The following is a 20,020-nucleotide window of genomic DNA, read 5'->3' as shown; positions in this document are numbered from 1 at the left end:
TATAGTCCATTAATTTCTCCTGCTTTACCTCCCTAATAGCCTAAACTGCTTTCCATTGTCTTAGAACTTCTCTACAAATATAAAATGTATCATCCTTTGTCAGAATGGTATACAAAACTCCAGGCCTCCCTTGCCCAATCTGTGAACCCAGAGGGTAGAAGAAGGAAAAAGCGAATTTTGACAATCAATGTAAGGGTCAGAGGTGCTGCCTTAGGGTGCCTTAGGTGGGAGCTCCCCCCTCCCCCCAGAGGAATGCTGCCGAGGGTTTCCTCCATGAGGCTGGAAATTGGAGCAGAAGATCCGCTTTCCCCACATTTGCCACCTAGATGAAGTACACTTAATCACTTAGGGTCAGAAACACTGGCAGGATCCCACAGTTGGGCAGATGAGAAAAATGAAAATTTGTCAGTTGCCAGATAGCCCCAATGTTCCTCACTGAACATCCACAGTAGCGCCCACAGAATGTAAACAAACAGCAGACAAGGCCACTGCGGAACCACAAATATGACAATATTCTCCTCTTCCGCCTTGAGTGGGTCCTGCTTCCTTCTCAATCGTAACTCTGGCTCTGCTTTAATCCTCCCACCTCCTGGGTAAAACAATGAGATACCTAACCATCGAATTGCCCCTGCTTCTCAACTGTATCCAACCCAAAACTGTTCCCCACTTGCTTAAACCCTCCTCACAGATACGCAGCACAAACCCAAATCCAATAATAAGCTCTTCCCAGTTCTCTCTCAGCGAGAAACCTCCTGTTTTCTGTGATGTGAATTCTCCCTTGCTGTACAAGCTGAATAAATCTGATATTTTTTTGAGTACAGGTATGTCCCTGATGGGATTTGATCATGGACTTCTTTAAAGTCTTCACGTTCCTTAGCCCACTCCAGCAGTACTCAAACAGGAAGAAGGAAGGAATTTAAAGGTTACCTGAAAGGTTCACTGACCATAAGGCAACTCCATTTGGGCAGGTATTTGGTGGTGGTGGGGGGTGTCGGGTGAAGAGCTCAGGTGAGAATCAGGAAAGCATAAATAATTCTCTTTCCTCTGCCATCAACCTTTTCTGTGGCCTTGAGTAAACCATTTCACTTTGAGTCTTTTTCCATCTCTGTAAAAAAACAGATTCAAATATTTCTAAGGCTTCTTCCAATCTAAATATTCTAGGATTCGAAACTCTACAGGTTCTTATATTCCCAGGTAAATGTTCCCCTACTTAGTCGTTTGTATAACCCTCTCATCTCATCACTGTTGCTGTATATGCATACCACCTGCACTGTTATATATATAAGTGAAACATTTCCCAATTTTTTTCTTTAAATAGCCTCCCAGTTTTAACTTAAAATCAAAATGTAAAATTTACATCACTCCTTGGGGCGCCTGGGTGGCTTAGTCGGTTGGGCGTCCGACTTTCGCTTAGGTCATGATCTCACGATTCGTGGGTTCTAGCCCCGCGTCGGGCTCTGTGCTGACTGCCAGCTCAGAGCCTGGAGCCTGTTTCAGTCTGTGACTCCCTCTCTCTCTGACCCTCCCCTACTCACGCTGTCTCTCTCTCCCTCCTAGAAATAAATAAAACATTAAAAAAAAAAAAATTTACATCACTCCTTAAATGGACAACCAGTGTTGCTGAAGCGGCCTCTGCCTGTGTGGCCAACCTCGTAATCTAAACTTCAGCAAACACCCTTAGTCCCCCTGATTGGCGGACTGACCTTTTTTTGTATATAGATCATGCATTCTTTCCTAGAAAGAACAGAGTACGTCTGCACGTCACGGAACAGAAACCAGAGCCCCTTGCACAAACCCCAGGCACTAAGGAACCAGACCCCCTTGCACAATCTCTGAGCATGGTGATAATGTCTCTAGCTGGCACCATCAAGTCTGCACATAATCAAGAAATGCTGGGGCCACTGCATTCCCTGTACTGATGAGCTGCCCTAAATCCCTTTAAAAATCCCCGGGCCAGGCAGAAACCTCAGAGTTGGCCTTTGGAGAAGAGTCTGCTTTCTCCCCAGGTGGCCAGCCTCCTGGATAAAATTCACATTCCTTTCCAAGCAAAACTCACCTGTTGAGTGTTGGCCTTTGGAGCCATGGGCAGCCCATCTTGGGGTTCGGTACCACTGCTTGGTAGAAAGGGAAGGATTTCTGCAAGCACACACACTGACCCTAAAAAACAATGTGATTTAACTGGAGATGGGCTTACCTTTTGAGAGATTTGGAAAATGAAGCCTTCGCTCTGTCAAAAATGGAGGTAAGCAAATGTTAGAAACACGTTAAGTACTAGTGGCAAATGAACTTTCTCTTTGGTTTGAAACAAGGCTTTCTCGCTCTGCCTTTCAATGTTACCTAATGTGTTCATGCACCCCAGGACCCTTCCATTTACCCCAAGTGGCATATATATTCCACATTTTAAGAAACAACGCTCATCTTTCCCTGATTAGCTTGGACTCATCTTTCAGTTCTCAGATTAAATGCAAATTCCTCAGAACACCCTTCCAGGACTAACACCCGCCAACCACATTACTCTCCCCTCACATAGTAAGCATTAATAAATAAGCTTTTATTGAAAGGATAGTCCCCTCATACTACTTCATAGTACTCATCACAGTGTGTCATGGTGCATTTATGTTCAGTGTCAGGCTCTTTTTTTAAGTAGGCCATAAATTCCTGTGCATTTCTGTACCTCAGATCTCGACACATAACGGGCTCCCAGTGAATACGAGCGAGGTGAAGGAATAAAGCCTTCACACCTGCAGCTCTGGGCGGCTTTCGCCCCATCTCCTCAGCAACAAGCGGTGTTAGCCCCGCCTCCTCCCTCATGGCCGACCTGGTTAGCCCCGCCTTCTCACTCAGCTCTGGGCCGGTTGAGCCCCACCTACAGTGCCGGCCGGGTTAGCCCCGCCTCCTCCCTCCCCTCTGAGCTGGTTTAGCCCCGCCTCCCGCTTAGCCCCAGGTCGATTTAGCTCCGCCTTCTCCCTCTACCAATGACAGAGGCTCTCTCGGGCAGGCCCGGCAAAGGGCGGTGGGCGGGGTCACGCAATGACGCAACTCGCGCGTTTCCGGCCTGAGAAAACGTCGCGATTCTGAGGAGACGCCTCGACTGGCAGTTACCACCGCGCCGGGAAGCTTACCCACCGGTCGCTTTCATCACCAAGGGTCACCATGGGGGCTGTGCTGGGCGTCTTCTCCCTCGCCAGCTGGGTGAGTCCAGGGTCTGATGTCTCCATCGGACGTGTAGTTTGGGGGAGGGCAGCAGGGAGCCCCAAGCCCAGATCCTATCTATCGGTCCTTGGCCGGGGGTTGGGGGGCACAGACCCTGGGCTGCAGAGAGTATTCGGGGGCCCAAATCAAAATCCGTGATTGCCCCCCGAGATTGGGATCATGCGGCTCGCCTTCCGCGTTTCTGGGGGAACGTAGGAGGCCAGGCCGTCATTGTTTACAATTTCGATTGCCCCGCCCCCGCGAGCCTTCCGGCCTCTGGCTTCCACTGGAGCTGGAACCTGGACCAGGGAATGAGAGTTCCGTGGCGAGGGCGCTCTGCTTCATTTCGAAGTACCTTCATGTGGCGTCATTTAATTTTGGGTGGCTTAAACGATGTATTTATCCCATAGCATGGATTTGCCAATGCTACAGAGTATGTGGCAGAGCTGAGATTTTAAATGAGGCCTGTATGTAGTTCTGGTGCAAAGGAAAGGCCTGGTGGATTATTATTCAAAATTGGAAGCCGTGGCGTTAACATTTTGAGACCTTGTCCAAGACCTGTATCTCTGGTTTCTCGTAACATGAGGAAAATTACTCCAGCATTCCTCACCTCGAGAGCTCCGTAGAGGATTAAGTGAATAAATTGGGTTGAATCCCTTTGTAGATTGTAAACGGCACATTTTAAAAAGGAAATTTTAGGATCTAAGAACGAGAACATAGTGAGTTTCTTCGTATACTTGCTACGGAGGATCACGATTCCTTAAAATCATTTCCTTGTTTCTTAACTGCCCAGCTGATTTAGTTGATCAAGGACTCAACCTCAACTCATTACACTACCATTTCTTTTTTTTTTTTTTTTATTTTTTTTTATTTATTTCTAGGAGAGAGAGAGAGAGACAGCGTGAGCAGGGGAGGGTCAGAGAGAGAGGGAGTCACAGACTGAAACAGGCTCCAGGCTCTGAGCTGGCAGTCAGCACAGAGCCCGACGCGGGTCTCGAACCCACGAACCGCGAGATCATGACCTAAGCGAAAGTCGGACGCTTAACCAACTAAGCCACCCAGGCGCCCCTACACTACCATTTCTTAGGGACAAAGTGTATTTTCCTTTTTTTTTTTTTTTTTAAGATTTTATTTTCAAGTAATCTCTACACGTGGTAGGGCTCCATCTCACAGCCCTGAGGTCAAGGGTCGCATGCTCCTCTGACTGAGCCAGTCTGGCGCCCTTCCATTCTTTAAGGCTGTTGACCTTAAATCAGAAGGGTGTTTCGTCATTTACAGGTTCCTTGAGAGCAGTAGTCTTCCAATTTTTTTACCTTGACCCAAAGCAAGAAATACATTTTATGTAGTCAATTTAATATGCCCAATTAATTAGACCCAAGTGTCATGAAATAAATTTTATCTTTATCATCTCCTGTACAATTTTTCTTTCACATTAAAACAAATCCTGGGAAGTTGAATTTTACAATCCACTAGTGGGTCAGGCTATTTGCAGAATAGATTTAGGAAAAAATATAGTTAAGGTAATTAAGGAGTGATTTGAATTTGAAAGATTTTTTTTTTATCCTAACAGCCTGAAACACATTTGACTTTGTTGTAAAGCCATCAAAACCTTCCTCTCTATGAATTGCTTTTATATTTTGTAATCCCTTTGGTTCAACAGGAATGGCAGGAAGTGCAGTGTACCAAAGAATGGAAGGAGGGAGGGGAAGAATAATAGGAAATAAAGTCAAAGGTAGCAGGGAGCCAGCCAAATCCTGTAGATCCCCATTGTATGGTCGTGTAGGCCAATTTAAGGACTTCGGCTTTTACTCCTAAAGTCAGTTAGGGATCCAGTATAGAAAAGAGGAACGATGTGATCTGACCTGTGTTTTAACAAGGTGGTTGTGTGGAGAACAGACTGTAGAAAAGAAAGGGGAAAGCAGTGTAGAGAAAAAACGTTCTTTGCACCCTCTGTGAGGTTAGTGGTTGCAGGGTTCGTGAATTAAACTGACAAAAGACAGATTAGCACAAGAAAAAAAACTATGTGCACATGCAGCACACATATACACAGGATGTTCTTCATCATTCAGTGATGAATAAAGGGTAGTTGGAAAATATGGCTTATTGTATACCTAACTTAATAGGGGACAAGAAAAGGGCTTTTACAGGATAAGTTTCTTTAGGGAAGACAGATAGATGGGTTTTTCAGAGAACAAACAGGAGATAAGAAAGTTTGTGATAATACTTGTTTGTGTAGGTGCAGACGTCTTTTGTCTTCATGGCCATAAAACTCTCTTAGAGAATTTATGGCAGCCTCATATCCCGAAGTTGCTGCTTTTAGTCAGTTGAAGAAAGCTCCGAGGGCTTTTTTCTTATCTGTTTAATCTCAAATGTCTTTATCTTAAAATAATCCATACCAACTCTGGCTTCTGAATGGGTCACTTCAGAAGTGAGACAGGAGCCGGGGCGCCTGGGTGGCTTGGTCGGTTAAGCATCCGACTTTTGCTTAGGTCATGATCTCGCGGTTCGTGGGTTTGAGCCCCGCATCGGGCTCTGTGCTGACTGCCAGCTCCGAGCCTGGAGCCTATTTCAGAGTCTCTCTCTCTCTCTCTCTCTCTCTCTCTCTCTCCTCTCTCTCTCTCCNCTCTCTCTCTCCCTCTCCTCTCTCTCTCTCCTCTCTCTCTCTCTCTCTCCCTCCCTCTCCTAGAAATAAATAAAAATATTAAAAAAAAAAAAAAAAAGAAGTGAGACAGGAGCCATTGCATTTAATCCAGGTGAGTGATGATGGTAGTGGCTCAGACCAGTTGGATATAGGGGCACCTGGTTGGCTCTGTCGGTTAAGCGTCTGACTCTTGATTCAGCTCAGGTCATGATCTCATGGTTTATGAGTTCCAATCCCTGTGTTTCAGCCCTGCGTTGGGCTCTGTGCTGACAGTGCAGAGCCTGCCTGGGATTCTCTCTCTCTCTGCTACTCCTCTGCTCACTCATGCACTCTCTCTCAAAATAAAAACTAATATATATATGTGTGTATTTTGAAGATAAAGCTTATATGCTCACAGATTGGATGATGGTTTTGGAAAAAAAGGGCATTGAGGATGACTCCACAGTTTTTGGCCTGAGTAACAGGAAGAAGAGAGTTGTCATATACTGAGATAGGGAAATGATGTGACAGTAAGACAGCTTTGTTCCACAGTTTGAGTACCTACTGTGTTAAGGTATAAGAGACATAACAGTGGGTGGTCCCTCCGAAAGGTACTTATAATCTCTTGATGTTTATAAACAAGTAAGTAGGCACATTAGTTTGCTAGGACTCAATAACAAAATACCACAAACTGGGTGGCTTAAGCAACAGAAATTTATTGTCTCCATTTCTGGAGGCTAGAAGTCTGAAATTTAAGGTGTCAGCAGGGTTGACTCCTTCTGAGGGTGATGACAGAGAATCTATTCCATGCCTTTTTCCTAGCTCCGGGTGGTTTGTATCTGTCTTTGATGTCCTTGACTCCTAGATCTCTGCCTTCATCTTCAGTTGGTATTCTTCCTGTGCTGTGTGTCTGTGCCCAAATTCTCCTTTTTATGACACCAATCATGTTTAATTAGGTGCCCACTCTTCTCCAGCATAGCATCATTCTAGCTAATTACATCTGCAATGACTTTTTTTTTTCCAAATAAGGTTACATTCTCCAGTACTAGGGATCTGGACTTCGACATACTAATTTGACATAGTTCAACCCATAATAAACAGTAGGCAGTTATTATGAGACTATTTTATGGGCCCGAAAATAAATAACGAGAATCAGGAGTGTGTGAATGCAGACAAAAGAAACCTGAAGCAGTTAGTGTCATTGTTGTTGGCTGTAAAACCTCTGTTCCTTTCTAGGGCTACCTACAGACCTCGGAGTCTTTTGGCCCAGATTTTAGTTAAGAACTGGATACTGAATCTGGGTGATCAGTTTCCCATGGCTGTTGTGATAACAAATGTCATTGGCTACCATGCTATATTGAGCCCCTGGCATGTCAGGCATTAGGCTACATGCTGTATATTCCTGATACTAATTCATTCTTCACACAGTAATTGTTTGGGTAGGTGGTATTATGCCCATTTTTACAGATGAGAAAACTGGTCTTTTAAGAACCTTAACGTCTTGCTCCAAATCGCACAAAACCAAGATAAAGGCCACGCAAGGTACTGTCTATACAAAGTAAAGACTGGGACCGTGCTGTGGGACCGGCATCCCCGATTATTTACATCTGTGGCTGATTCTGACTTTAGCCTGCCCTTGTAATGTGACTTAATAATGTCACCTGTGAAAGCAATTCAAGCACCTTCCTAATTAAACCTCCATAAAAATGACTCAAATTATACCTTCATCTGGAATGCTCACCAGAGATCCAGGTTACTTTTTTTTCAATTGAGGTAAAGTTCACATAATAAAAAAGTAACCATTTTAAGTAAATAACTTTGTGGTATTTAGTATCTTCACAGTGTTGTTCTGTCATCACATCTGTCTAGTTCTAGAACATTTTCATCCCTCTCACTCCCCAAGGAGAAGCTTGATTCTCATTAAGTAATTCCCCATTTCTTCACTCTCCCCATCCAACCTCTGAAAACTACAGATGCTTGCCATCTCTGGATTTACTTATTCCAGACATTTCATATAAATGAAATACAATATGTGACCTTTTGTGTTTCGCTTCTTTCACTTAACATGAGGTTTTTCCAGATTCACCCATGTCGTATCATGTATCAGTACTTCGTTCATTTTTAGGACTAATATTCCATTGTGTGGATAGAACACATTTTATGTATGCATTCATCAGTTGATGGACATTAAGTTGTTTCTGCCTTTTGACGACTGTAAACAGTGTTGCTTTGAACATTCGTGTACAGGCTTTTGTTTGAATACCTGTTTCAGTGCTTTTGGGTGTCTGTTTAGGACTGGAATTGCCGGGTCAGATGTGATTCTGTGAGGACTCTCCAGGTTTCTCTTGAAAGGAGCTAAATTGCTCTTGCTATCCTTATTTATAACGATTTCCATGTAATGTTGCTTTATGCTATAATACCAGATTTGGTAACTGGGATTCCTTAAAAAGCAAGAGGAGTTAGGTTTTTATTTTTCTCAGTATTAAGATACATTGTTTTTATTTCATTTTATTTTATCTTTTAAAGGGTATACACATTTTATTCTTAATTGTTTTTTAAACATTTTTTTAAACATTTATTTTTGAGAGAGAGAAACAGAGCATGAATGGGGGAGGGGCAAAGAGAGAGGGGGAGACAGAATCCAAAGCAGGCTCCAGGCTCTGAGCTGTCAGCACAGAGCCTGATGCGGGGCTCAAACCCACAAACCATAAGATCATGACCTGAGCTGAAGTTGGTGCTTAACCAGCTGAGCCACCCAGGTGCCCCTATTCTTTATTGTTTTTAATGTTTGTTTATTTTTGAGAGAGAGAGAGAGACCGCATGAGGAGGAGAGAGGCAGAGAGAGAAGGAGACACAGAATCTGAAGCAGGCTCCAGGCTCTGAGCTGTCTGCACAGAGCCCGATGTGGGGCTCAAACTCACGAACAATGAGATCATGACCTGAGCCAAAGTCGGACGCTTAACCAACTGAGCCACCCAGGTGCCCCAAGATACATTGTTTTTAAATAAAATATACTGTCTACGTGAATATAACTAACATTTACTGGGCTCCTTCAGTGTTTTAGGCACTGTGTTGAGTACTCATTTCATACAGCTATGTCTGTGAAAGAAAGATTCTTTTATTGAGTCTATTTTACAGATGGAGAAGTAAGCTTAGCTTATGTAACTTGCTGAGGTAAAGTGACAGAAATAATATTGATTCCAGAATCCAGGCTTCTAATCGCTTCCTCCTAGCCATAACTCCCTCAGTCAAAGCTGCGAAAGCCTGGCTTACCTCCTCATCTTCTCTCTGTGACATTTATGACACGAAGGGGTCCGCTGAACGAGGTCTCAAACAGCTGTGGTGTGCTTGTTGCAGGTGCCGTGCCTTTGCGGCAGTGCGTCGTGTCTGCTGTGTAGCTGCTGCCCCAATAGTAAGAATTCCACGGTGACTCGCCTCATCTATGCTTTCATTCTCTTCCTGGGCGCTGCCGTGTCCTGTATCATGCTGACGGAAGGGATGGAGTCTCAGCTGAAGAAGGTGACAAGTAACGGGAGCCTTAATACACTGGTTATCTGGGTGATTTTTTAGCTGGCACAATTTAAGTTGTGATTAACATTCTGACTTTTCACCATTGTAAAACTCAATCAAGTTTATTGTGATTGTTAGGTTTTTGAATTACTTTTGGGTATAGTCAAGACAGAACATGAAAGTGTTAGTCCTTTTTCAGAAATATTGTCAGAATGAACATCTTCAGGGTCTAGTATAACAACTCAGAGAAAGATATTAAAAGAGTGACACAAAAAACATTATCTTTCCATGTATGCTTAAGATGTAAACGTTTACCTAGACTGGCCCTTCACCTGTGGGCGTAGTCAGTTGTAGTCAGTTGCCATGAAAATTTGTGGCAAGATGGGAGATAAACTCATCAGCATGAAAAGAGCACTTCACTGTTATTTGCAAAATGCAGGTTGTTTCTACTATTTGGTGACAAGGCTGCAAGCAAATTGGAAAGCAGAAGAGTCCCACAGGACAGTCTCACAGTTGTGAAAGTCGTCAATTTTATAAATCCAGGCTTTTCTATGATGGGATAGCATCTTTAATTGTGGATATCGCCCTAACAGTGCAATTGCTTTTTCCAGATTCCTGGATTCTGTGAAGGGGGGTTTAAAATCAATGTGGCTGATATAAAGGCAGATAAAGACTGCGATGTGCTGGTGGGTTATAAAGCTGTATATCGGATCAACTTTGCCTTGGCCATCTTTTTCTTTGTCTTCTCTCTGCTCATGTTAAAAGTAAAAACAAGTAAAGATCCCAGAGCAGCAGTACACAATGGGTATGTAAAATTTATTATTTACTTGCTTATGGTATTATGGTGTGGATCCTCCTGTTGAGCAGTTAATGTTGCTATTCCGATGGAAGCAGTAGAGTATGTGAATCAGTGGCCCACAAATATTTCTGACCTATTGTACATGTAAGGTTGTTTCAGGGCTATTTCCAGTTGCAGCTCTGTAGCACAGAGAGGGGATGAGGAAAATCTCGTCTTTTCTTTTAATACCTTTGTTTCAGGTTCCTAGATTTTTATCAAACACCCATGAAACAGTTCAAGTGTTGTGCTAGGCACTGCACACACACAGACACATACACTTTTTATTGTTAAAAGATAAAAATGGGGGCGCCTGGGTGGCTTAGTCGGTTAAGCATCCGACTTTCGCTTAGGTCATGATCTCGCGGTTCGTGGGTTCGAGCCCCGCGTCGGGCTCTGTGCTGACAGCCAGCTCAGAGCCTGGAGCCTGTTTCAGTCTGTGACTCCCTCTCTCTCTGACCCTCCCCTGCTCACACTGTCTCTCTCTCTCTCTCTCCTAGAAATAAAAAAAAAAAAAAGATTAAAATGTACCTGTTATATTAAACCATATACAGAAAAATAAATTGGATCACTGGGTCACTGATTTACTAATTTATTGTTTTCCATTCCTGACTACTCCCTGTTCCTCTTAGTTTCAAGTAATTCTTTTTTTTTTTTGTCAATTTATTTATTTTGAGAGAGAGAGAGAGTGCACGAGTTGGGGAGAAGCAGAGAGAAAGGGAAAGCAAGAAAATCCCAAGTAGGCCCCACACTTGTCAGCACAGAGCCCAATACAGGGCTCGAACCCTGAACTGGGAAATTATGATTTGAGCCTAAATCACGAGTTGGATGCTTAACCGACTGAGCCACCCAGGTGCCCCAGTTTCAAATAATTCTTATTTGAAGACTGAAAGGAGTTCTGTAAACTTTGTACGTATTGCAACCCCTTTTTATAGATGTAGTAACTGAATTTCAGAGACATTAGAGTGTCTGAGATTTCTGAGCCAGTGAGAGTAGAGCTAGGATTGAAACTCAGGTCTGTCCAGCTCCACAGCCTGATTCTTTCCACTCTGCCACACAAGGCAGCCTTTCAAGATGATGAACTGAAAGCCAGGTTTGGTCTTGGCTTTGCCATTGATGAACTGTGTGATTGTGGGCACAAGGCGCTTATGTCCTGTATTGTGAAAGAAGGATTAGACGATAACTTTTTCCTAGATCCAATAGTTAATTGCTTCATATTTAGCTAATATTGTTTAGAATGCTCCAGAATTCTAGAAAAATTCCTATCTTTAATTGCCAAATGTTAGCGAAATTCTTAAGTTATATGTTTTTCTGTTATTATATCTGTGAATGATTTGTTCTCTGGACTAATGTTTGTCCTTAAATTGTATTAAAGATTGAGTGAAACAGCTTCATGTCAAATGAAGAGACAAGCCTAGACATTCATGTTGGAAGTGCTACTGAGTCTTTATTTTTGCATTTCAGAAATTCACTTTTCTCCGTAGAAGAGCAAAAATTAACATTTCCTAAATGCACCTTTTTATATTTTAATAGGTTTTGGTTCTTCAAAATTGCTGCCATTGTTGGTATCATGGTTGGTTCTTTCTATATCCCTGGGGGCCATTTCGCCACAGGTATGCTACTAAGGGGTTAATGATGATATACAGACTCTACAAATGATGGAGTTTAAGCTACATTTTCATTACTGGTTTTGCAGAACTGGCAGTTGAATGAAGTGGTATTCAATTATATGACTCTGTACTAATGTTAAGGTAGTAATTAAGTGAATAAACCCAGGAGGCGTTCAGCCCATTTCTCAGTTGTTCTGGAATCATATGTTGCCAGTATCTTAATATAGCTTACCTTCTGACTTGGCAGTGCTAACTTAATCAGAGAGCTTGCCAACATAGGGACCTATAGTATCTCATACATGCTTTACGATCCCTATCTTAATCTGCTTTCTTACCATAACATCAGGTGACTTCTGTGGATTTCCACCGTGGTTTTTTTCTCCCTTGTAAAGTAAAGGAAAATGCTTACTGTACTGTTTGGAATGTCAGATCCCAGGCTCCCCTTGGCATAAGCTAGAACAAGTTTTAAAAGGTCTGAAACCAACAAAACACTTCTCAGACAATGCCTTTGAGTTTGGGTTTGGAATAATTTTGCTTGCTGCTGGAGACCGAATATGTCTTTACCACCTACTACTTAAATTGAAATTGTTTTAAAATGTTGGACAGTAATATTCTGAAATGATACTCCTATGGTGAAGAATAACTTTGTTCTTTTGCTTTGTAGCCTGGTTTATTGTTGGCATGGTAGGGGCCTTTTTGTTCATCCTCATCCAGCTAGTGCTGTTGGTAGACTTTGCTCACTCTTGGAATGAATCATGGGTAAATCAGATGGAAGAAGGAAATCCAAGGTGTTGGTATGCTGGTAGGTATCTGACCTCACCTATGAGAGCTATACTGCATTATGCTACATTTAAACACGATGTACATTAGACACTATTAACTACAGAACCAGCTGAGGGTTGCTGGAGGGGAGGTAGGTGGGGGAATGCGCTAAATGGTGATGGGCATGAAGGAGAGCGCTTGTGATGAGCACTGGGTATTGTATGTAAATGAGGAATCACTAAATTCTATTACGACCATATATGTTGTTACCATATGTTACCATATATGTTAACTAGAATTTAAATAAAAACTTGAAGCAACAAAAATAGAATGTACGATAAAAATCACCATGGACTTCAATGTATAAACTTTCAAATGAGAGCTGACTTTTTAAAAATTATAGTTTTCCAGTTGAATTACAATACACTAGAAGGAGGAAGCACAGATAACATAAATCATCGGCTTCTCTCAGTTCATTTGTTTTGGGATTTATAATGTAACTAGATGTGTCTAGATAAAGAAAAATAGTTGTATTTAGTGATGTAGTTTTGGTTTTGATTTCCTTGTTTTCACAGACAGAGGACTCAGGTGGGTTATACATACGGGTCCTCTGCCCACATCCCTCAGGCAAATAGGAGTAAATAGTCCTTCCTGCTTTATTCGGAATATGACCCATACCCCTTGTAAAAGCTTTCTGGCAGAAAAAGGGCACTTAAAATTTGGAGGGTGGAAATAAGATGTATAGCTTATAATGGGGAGGGACTTGAGCTCTTTACTTATTAGGGGCACTGACCCAGCCGTACCTCATTTAAAAAAATAGTAGTTACTGAGATTCCTAGCCCCTGCCCCTCCACCCATTATCAAAGTAAGAGCTGTTCTGTGTCAAGAACTTGGAAAACCAAAAATCACAAAAGAAAACAAATTCCCCATAATCCAACTCTTCAGTAATTAATACTTACTTTTAACATATTAGTCTGTCTTTCCAGTTTTTTTTTTTTTTTAAGTTTGTCTATTTTGAGAGAGAGAGATCGAGAGAGAGAAAGAGAATCTCAAGTGGGCTTCATGCTGTCAGTGCAGAGGCCAGCGTGGGCCTCGATCTCATGAACCAATCTCCCAAATCATGAGATCATGACCTGAGTCGAGATCAAGAGTCACACACTTAACCGACTGAGCCACCCAGGTGCCCCTCTATTAACTTCCATTTTTTTATAATTCATTCAGACTCACTCCACTTGAGAATAATTTAATGATGAATTGAGGATTTGCCATACTTTGGAGTAACTAAAAAGTAAAGAAATCTTGCATATTCATATGGAAAACCATTAAGAACTATGCTAATAATTTAGTATACGTTATCATTTGATAGTAATATATACATTTAATTTTAAACATGCAAAATCCATGGAGATTATGATAAATGGAAACTATTTTTCTCAAATAAGTCTGTGCTGTGAATTACGAACAAGTTAATTGAGCTCAGTGTTGCTATAGTTGGTCTGACTGTACTGTTACTCTTCCCCTCATGTTTTCTGATATTCAGACTTAAACAGGTGGTTGTTGATTGTCCATGTGAACAGAAAGGAATATTATTTCAGGTATTTAAAAAGAGCAAATATGCCACTTTCCCACAATGATGTGGTCTCACTGTGACAGGAAATGGGTTTATGTGGCCAGTGGCTACAGAAGACAAGTGTCATAAAAGATGCCTGTCCATCGTTTTCTGTTAACACTATCCCGGGCATCTAGCTTACTGGAACTGGGCCATTTTGAGGCCCCGGAAGTTTTGTAGATTCCTAAGAAAAGCTTATGAAGAATATTAATCAAGTAAGGTAGTCTAGGAAGTGAATTCAGTTGCTTGGTGGATTTTTTAATTTAACATTGAGCCACCTCTGATGCTATCTGAAACATCAGCCTTGGGTCTTCTGTAATTTCCCCGTAAAATGGTGACCACCTTAACAGTACAATAATGTGTCTTTTATTTTTCCATGGAGTAGAAGAAAATTGGTCTTCATTAGAAAAGTTACAATCGTGCGCATTCATATTGACTTCCCTTTTTCTAGCTTTACTCTCCGTCACAAGCATCTGTTACATCCTGTCAGTCGTCTTTGTCGGGTTATTCTATACATACTACACCAAACCGGATGGCTGCACGGAGAACAAGTTCTTCATTAGTATTAATCTGATCCTTTGTGTTGTGGTTTCTATTATATCCATCCTTCCAAAAATTCAGGTATGGTTTTCTGCTGCGTCGTCCTGTGACAGATTTTTAATTAATGCTGAACTTTAACTGACATACTCTTTTACATGAGTTTATGTTGAAGATTATATACTTAAATATTTTCCCATATTACGATAAGGTCTTTATAACTTAGTAACTGCAAAATGTGTGCCATTGAGTAAATAATTTCCCTATCATTAAGGGAAAAAAGTAAAACAAAAACCTAGGTAAGCTGAGAATTTATAGCTTATAAAAATACTTTACATCATGAGAATGATTCTTGGGAATCCTTAGCCAAGATATGAAACTAGAAAATCATTGCTTTTCGTATTTAAAAGTAAAACTCAAGTGTGCAAGTTTCACCATTTAAATAACATACTTTAAAAATTCATAGAGTTGTAGATAAGAAATATGAAAAGAATATGAGACATTGCCTCTCCTTTCAAAAATGAAAAAGCTGAAGTTGCAGAGAGATGATGGGTCACCTAGTAGCTAGTTAGGCCACAGCTAAGTTGAGATTCTCCTACACCAAGGGACTAGAAAATCAGGCCTCTGTGGGATACACAGAAATCCCAGGACCATGAAATCCTTTGAGAACCAGTAGTACATGGTTCTTTTTCAGGCTACCTCAGACTGAAAGGTTACTTTTCATCTTTCAACTGTCAAGTCGAATCAGAAGGATTTCAGTTAATAATACTTCTGGGGAGCCTAGGGAAATTCACTGGGTTTTAGGAGGTCAGCCCTTGCGGTTCCTGTGGCATTGTTTTCTTTTTGATTTCACAGGAACACCAGCCTCGTTCTGGTCTCCTGCAGTCCTCTCTCATCACCCTCTACACCATGTACCTCACCTGGTCAGCCATGTCCAACGAACCTGGTAAGGGAATGTCAATAGCACATTCGTTTGATGAGAAGAAAGTAGGGAATTACTCCTTTGGCAGGTGCAAAACTAGAGGTAGAGCAAACATTAAACAGGCGAACAAACAAAAAACTTCACTCCAGTGTAGTGTTCACTGTATGTGCAGATGTTTACATTTCAAGTTTTATTCTCCATATCTGTTGTAGCTGTTCATAACTGACAGCCTGAAGGACCACAGTCCTTTATACAGTCTAGGCTTTTCCCTGGACTTAGACTAAGTCAGGCTAGTTACGAGTTGGACAGGGCAACATTGTTTTGGCATCTTTGTAGTTGAATTTCACTTTGGTCTTCTAGGCTGTAGAAGAAATGGCTGTAAGAAATCTTTGCATTGTGTCTCACTCAATAGGGTATTCTGTGGACTTGTTTTAAAGGAAAACAGTTATTGCAGACCTTCCAGTGATGACTCAATTTACTGTTGTTGTACTCCCATTTAACTGTAAAAACAAAACTAGGGAAAAATTCCTTGCACTTAAATCCTTTGTACAACTATAGATGCAGAAAGATTTGGCAATAAACTTCAAAGCCAGTAAATAAAATCAAGATTGACATTTATGAAATTTGACAACTACTTTGTTGCCTCTTTTCTTTTTATCTAAAACTAAGTCACTGATTGCCACACAAATATGTTACTAACTGCTAAGTCTGCAGGTTCTCTTTAGTATTCCCATACTGTACATCATGACCAAAAAATGTGTGAGCGTACCCCTCAAATCCTCTCCTGCAGCAAGGAGTTCTAACTAAGGAGAATACATTTTCCGTTCTCAGATCGTTCCTGCAACCCTGGCCTGTTCAGCATTGTGACACACATGACCGCACCAACCTTGGCTCCTGGAAATTCAACTGCTGTAGCCCCTACCTCTGGTCCACCCTCGAAAAGTGGGCATTTTCTGGATCTGGAGAATTTTATTGGGCTGACAGGCTTTGTTCTCTGCCTTTTGTATTCCAGGTAAGTTAAAAAGTACTTGGGACAGGATTGTTATGACAGTTGATAATAGAGCAAAGAATCTATTTTCCTTTCAAAAAGCAGTGTGAGGAATTTAAAAAAAAAAACAAAAAACTTTTCTTTATGGGAAGTCCTTGACTTCCCTCAGTTACCCAGCCATGTATATTTCTTAAAGCCCAGTAAATCGTCTCCTCAAGTAATTCCTTCCAAACTGACAAAGAGATGCCTTCTCCCTGGATGGGAGGATAAAGTTTTCACCTGATCCTAGATCAGCTAGAGTAATGGCTCTGGTTGGTTTATCTTTTTTTGTAAGAAAATCTTTTATTTCCTGATCATTGTAAAAAATAAATAACTACAGGAGTGCCCGGGTGGCTCAGTCAGTTAAGCGTCTGACTCTCGATCTCAGGTCATGATCTCATAGTTTTGTCAGTTCGAGCCCTAAGTTGGGCTCTGCACTGTCGGTGCAGAGCCTGCGTGGGTTTCTGTCCCTCTCTCTCTCTGCCTAACTCTCTCCCTCACCCCAATTCCCCAACCCCTGTGCGTATGCGCACGCTTTATCTCTCTAAATAAAAAACTTTAAAAAAAATAAACAACTACAGAATTCTGTTACATCTAATTTTAAAGTCCTTAGTTAATCTAAGAGCTCAGATATAACCTGTCTTAGCACTTTGCATTCATATATATGTACCATTGGAATAAGCAAATTTATAGAGGTAAAAAATTTGTTTCTTACCCATTTTATTGATATTTTCTGCATAATAGAATATATTATTTTAATAATTTAAAAATATGAGGTAAAATGGGCAAGGATATATTTATATAAATTAATAACAAGTGAGAAAAGTATAAAGTGGGGAATAAAGGTATCTTCACTCCAAATTTAACCTCTTTCATGGTTAACACATACGGTACATATCAGTTCACATTTTCCCCCTTATACTGTCTATCAATCTATTTGTCTATAGAATTATACACAATGTTATGTATAGTTACATACATATCACTTGATAAATAATTTTTTAAAATAAGGAATGTGTCATAAATACATGTAGTTTCTCAAATATGAAATTTATCATAATTTAGACAGCTTTCCACATTTTGTGTAGATGTATCTTTTTTTTTTTTGATGCTTAAAATACAGGTTGGCAAACTACAGCCCTTGTGCTGGCTGCCTGTTCTTGTGAGGAAAGTTGTATTGGAACACGGGTGTGCTTCTGTGTGTTTTATGTTGTCTGATCTTTTTTGTTTGTTGGGCTTTTGGCCTCACGTGTTTTGTTTTGTTTTTGAGATGTAATTTCCATATTATAAAATTCACCCTTCTAAAGTGTACTACTCAGTTTTTTAGTCTCTTCACAGGATTGTGCAATCCATTTTAGGACATTTTATTTTGCCGAAAAGAAACCAGGCTCTTTAGCAGTCACCTTCTATTCCCTCCCACTCCAGCCCTTGGCAGAAACTAATCTCGTCTTGTGATGACATGTAGCCCTTCAGAAGGCCTTCAGTCCCCGAATAGGAGTTCAGGAATAACCTTCATGTATATAGGCCAATGGCAGCAATTCATCTCATAACCCCTTTCTGATTTGTCTTCTTTTGGATCACTTTCCAGCATCCGCACTTCCAACAATAGCCAAGTAAGTAAGCTGACCTTGTCAGGAAGTGACAGTGTGATCCTCCGTGATACAACCACCAATGGTGGCAGTGATGAAGAAGATGGACAGCCTCGGCGGGCTCTGGACAATGAGAAAGAAGGAGTGCAGTACAGCTACTTCTTATTCCATTTCATGCTCTCCTTGGCTTCCTTGTACATCATGATGACCCTGACCAGTTGGTACAGGTAAGAGGCACAGACTGTCCCGGTGGAAGACCACTTGGCCCGCTTGAAAAATCTCCATCCATTGCTTGACCCCAGAATCCTCTTGTCTTACCCATATAGCGAAGTTGTGTTCAGTGCTGACTCTTTTCAGAAATGCCTTTGAGTTTTTCTCCTCTTGGATTTAAAATCCAGTTGGAGTTCTTACAGTACAAATCATGGAGACCTCTTCCAAACTTGAGTTACTTAAGAGAGAAAATCGTGACATAAAGCAGCCTGACCCATCTTTGTTCATTAATTTTACTGTGTCTAGAGATGTCCATATAGAGTATTCTGGTCAAAGTAATGATGTGATAAGGAAGGAAAGTTTGAGGGATGCCTTTTCAATCTAGACTTTAGCCAATTCTAGAACAGCTAGATGTTCCTAAAGAACTTTGCCCAAGAGACGCAGTAGTCAGTTCTTCATGCTGGCAAGAAGATAAAAGCTCTTTGAGAGGCAGAGCCCCTTGCTCATAAAAAACTAATAAGAGCAGCTTTCTCAAGTTCGTCCTAGAACTTTACTAGAGAGTAGTGTCCACCTCTTCCTTAGCTTTGGCTGGGGGGCTGCTAGATGTTGATAACAGCCTCCTTTACTTGACTCTCTCCCATTTTCTTAGCCCTGATGCAAAGTTTCAGAGCATGACCAGCAAGTGGCCAGCTGTGTGGGTCAAGATCAGCTCCAGCTGGGTCTGCCTCCTCCTTTATGTCTGGACCCTTGTGGCTCCACTCGTCTTCACCAATCGTGACTTCAACTGAGTCTCTGAGGATTCATAAAGGTCTGCTTTGCTGAAAGCCTGTATCTATTTTACTTGTGCTTCAACTAAAATATTAAGTGAACAGTTTGTAAATTTGCCTATATCCAAGTTTCTATCAGAGGGCAAGACTGAGTAATGCTTGATGCAGGATCTGAACTTTTCATTTATATGTATATTATGTTTATTTGTAAGGCTATATCGCAAAGGGAACATTTTGCGTTTTAAAGTGAACCACAGCTGTGCTGTGAAGAGTTCTTTATTGAGACCTGTAGGATCCTACAACTTTGATTTAAAATGTAAGAAAAATGTTGGATATTTGAGGCCGATCGTTAATATATTTCTATTGCAGTATCCTTAAAAAGCAAAAAAAAAAACAAAAAAAACAAAAGACCCAGAAAACAAAAAACACCATTTCTAGGACAGGTTTCCTCTGTGAAAGTCTTTACTCGTGTGATACAAGCACTCTGTTCAGTCCTTCAACCCCTACTATGGGTAGCATCATAGTACTTGGGGAGGAGTGTGTGTGGGTCCTTCCCCGGAAGAGCAGGGTGGCTGACTTGGCTACTGCTTCTACAGCTTGAGTCTGTTCGTTTCATGTTTTACACTACGGCCCTGATGCTCCGTGGTTCCAGCTTTGCCAGAAGTGCTTTCCACGAGCGCTTGGTAGGTTTGGTTAACATGAAGATTCACTTGGGAAAGCAGTGCGACTTTAGGTCTATGTACTTACCTTGTTATGAGTATGTAAAAGTAAAATGCATGTGAATTTATATTTGCACTGTAAAGTTATTTGATTAAAACAAAGAGATTTAA

General features: G+C 41.3%; 1 protein-coding gene across 1 annotated transcript; it reads left to right on the top strand.

Annotated features, from left to right (window-relative positions):
* Window positions 1–3,052: 3,052 nt before the first annotated feature.
* SERINC3 (serine incorporator 3) lies at window positions 3,053–20,020 on the top strand. Its single transcript, XM_039248474.1, has 10 exons — window positions 3,053–3,192; window positions 9,170–9,331; window positions 9,934–10,127; window positions 11,691–11,770; window positions 12,432–12,569; window positions 14,590–14,759; window positions 15,531–15,621; window positions 16,429–16,609; window positions 18,213–18,440; window positions 19,073–20,020. Exons 1-10 carry the CDS (start codon window positions 3,154–3,156, stop codon window positions 19,209–19,211), a joined length of 1,422 nt encoding a protein of 473 aa, XP_039104405.1. The 5' UTR covers window positions 3,053–3,153; the 3' UTR covers window positions 19,212–20,020.

The sequence above is a fragment of the Hyaena hyaena genome, unplaced genomic scaffold (assembly GCF_003009895.1).
Source record: "Hyaena hyaena isolate Hyena2069 unplaced genomic scaffold, ASM300989v1 scaffold_312, whole genome shotgun sequence".
Classification (NCBI taxonomy): Eukaryota; Metazoa; Chordata; class Mammalia; order Carnivora; family Hyaenidae; genus Hyaena; species Hyaena hyaena.
The sequence above is the reverse complement of the archived record's forward strand: the minus strand, read 5'-3'. Positions and strand labels throughout refer to the sequence as shown.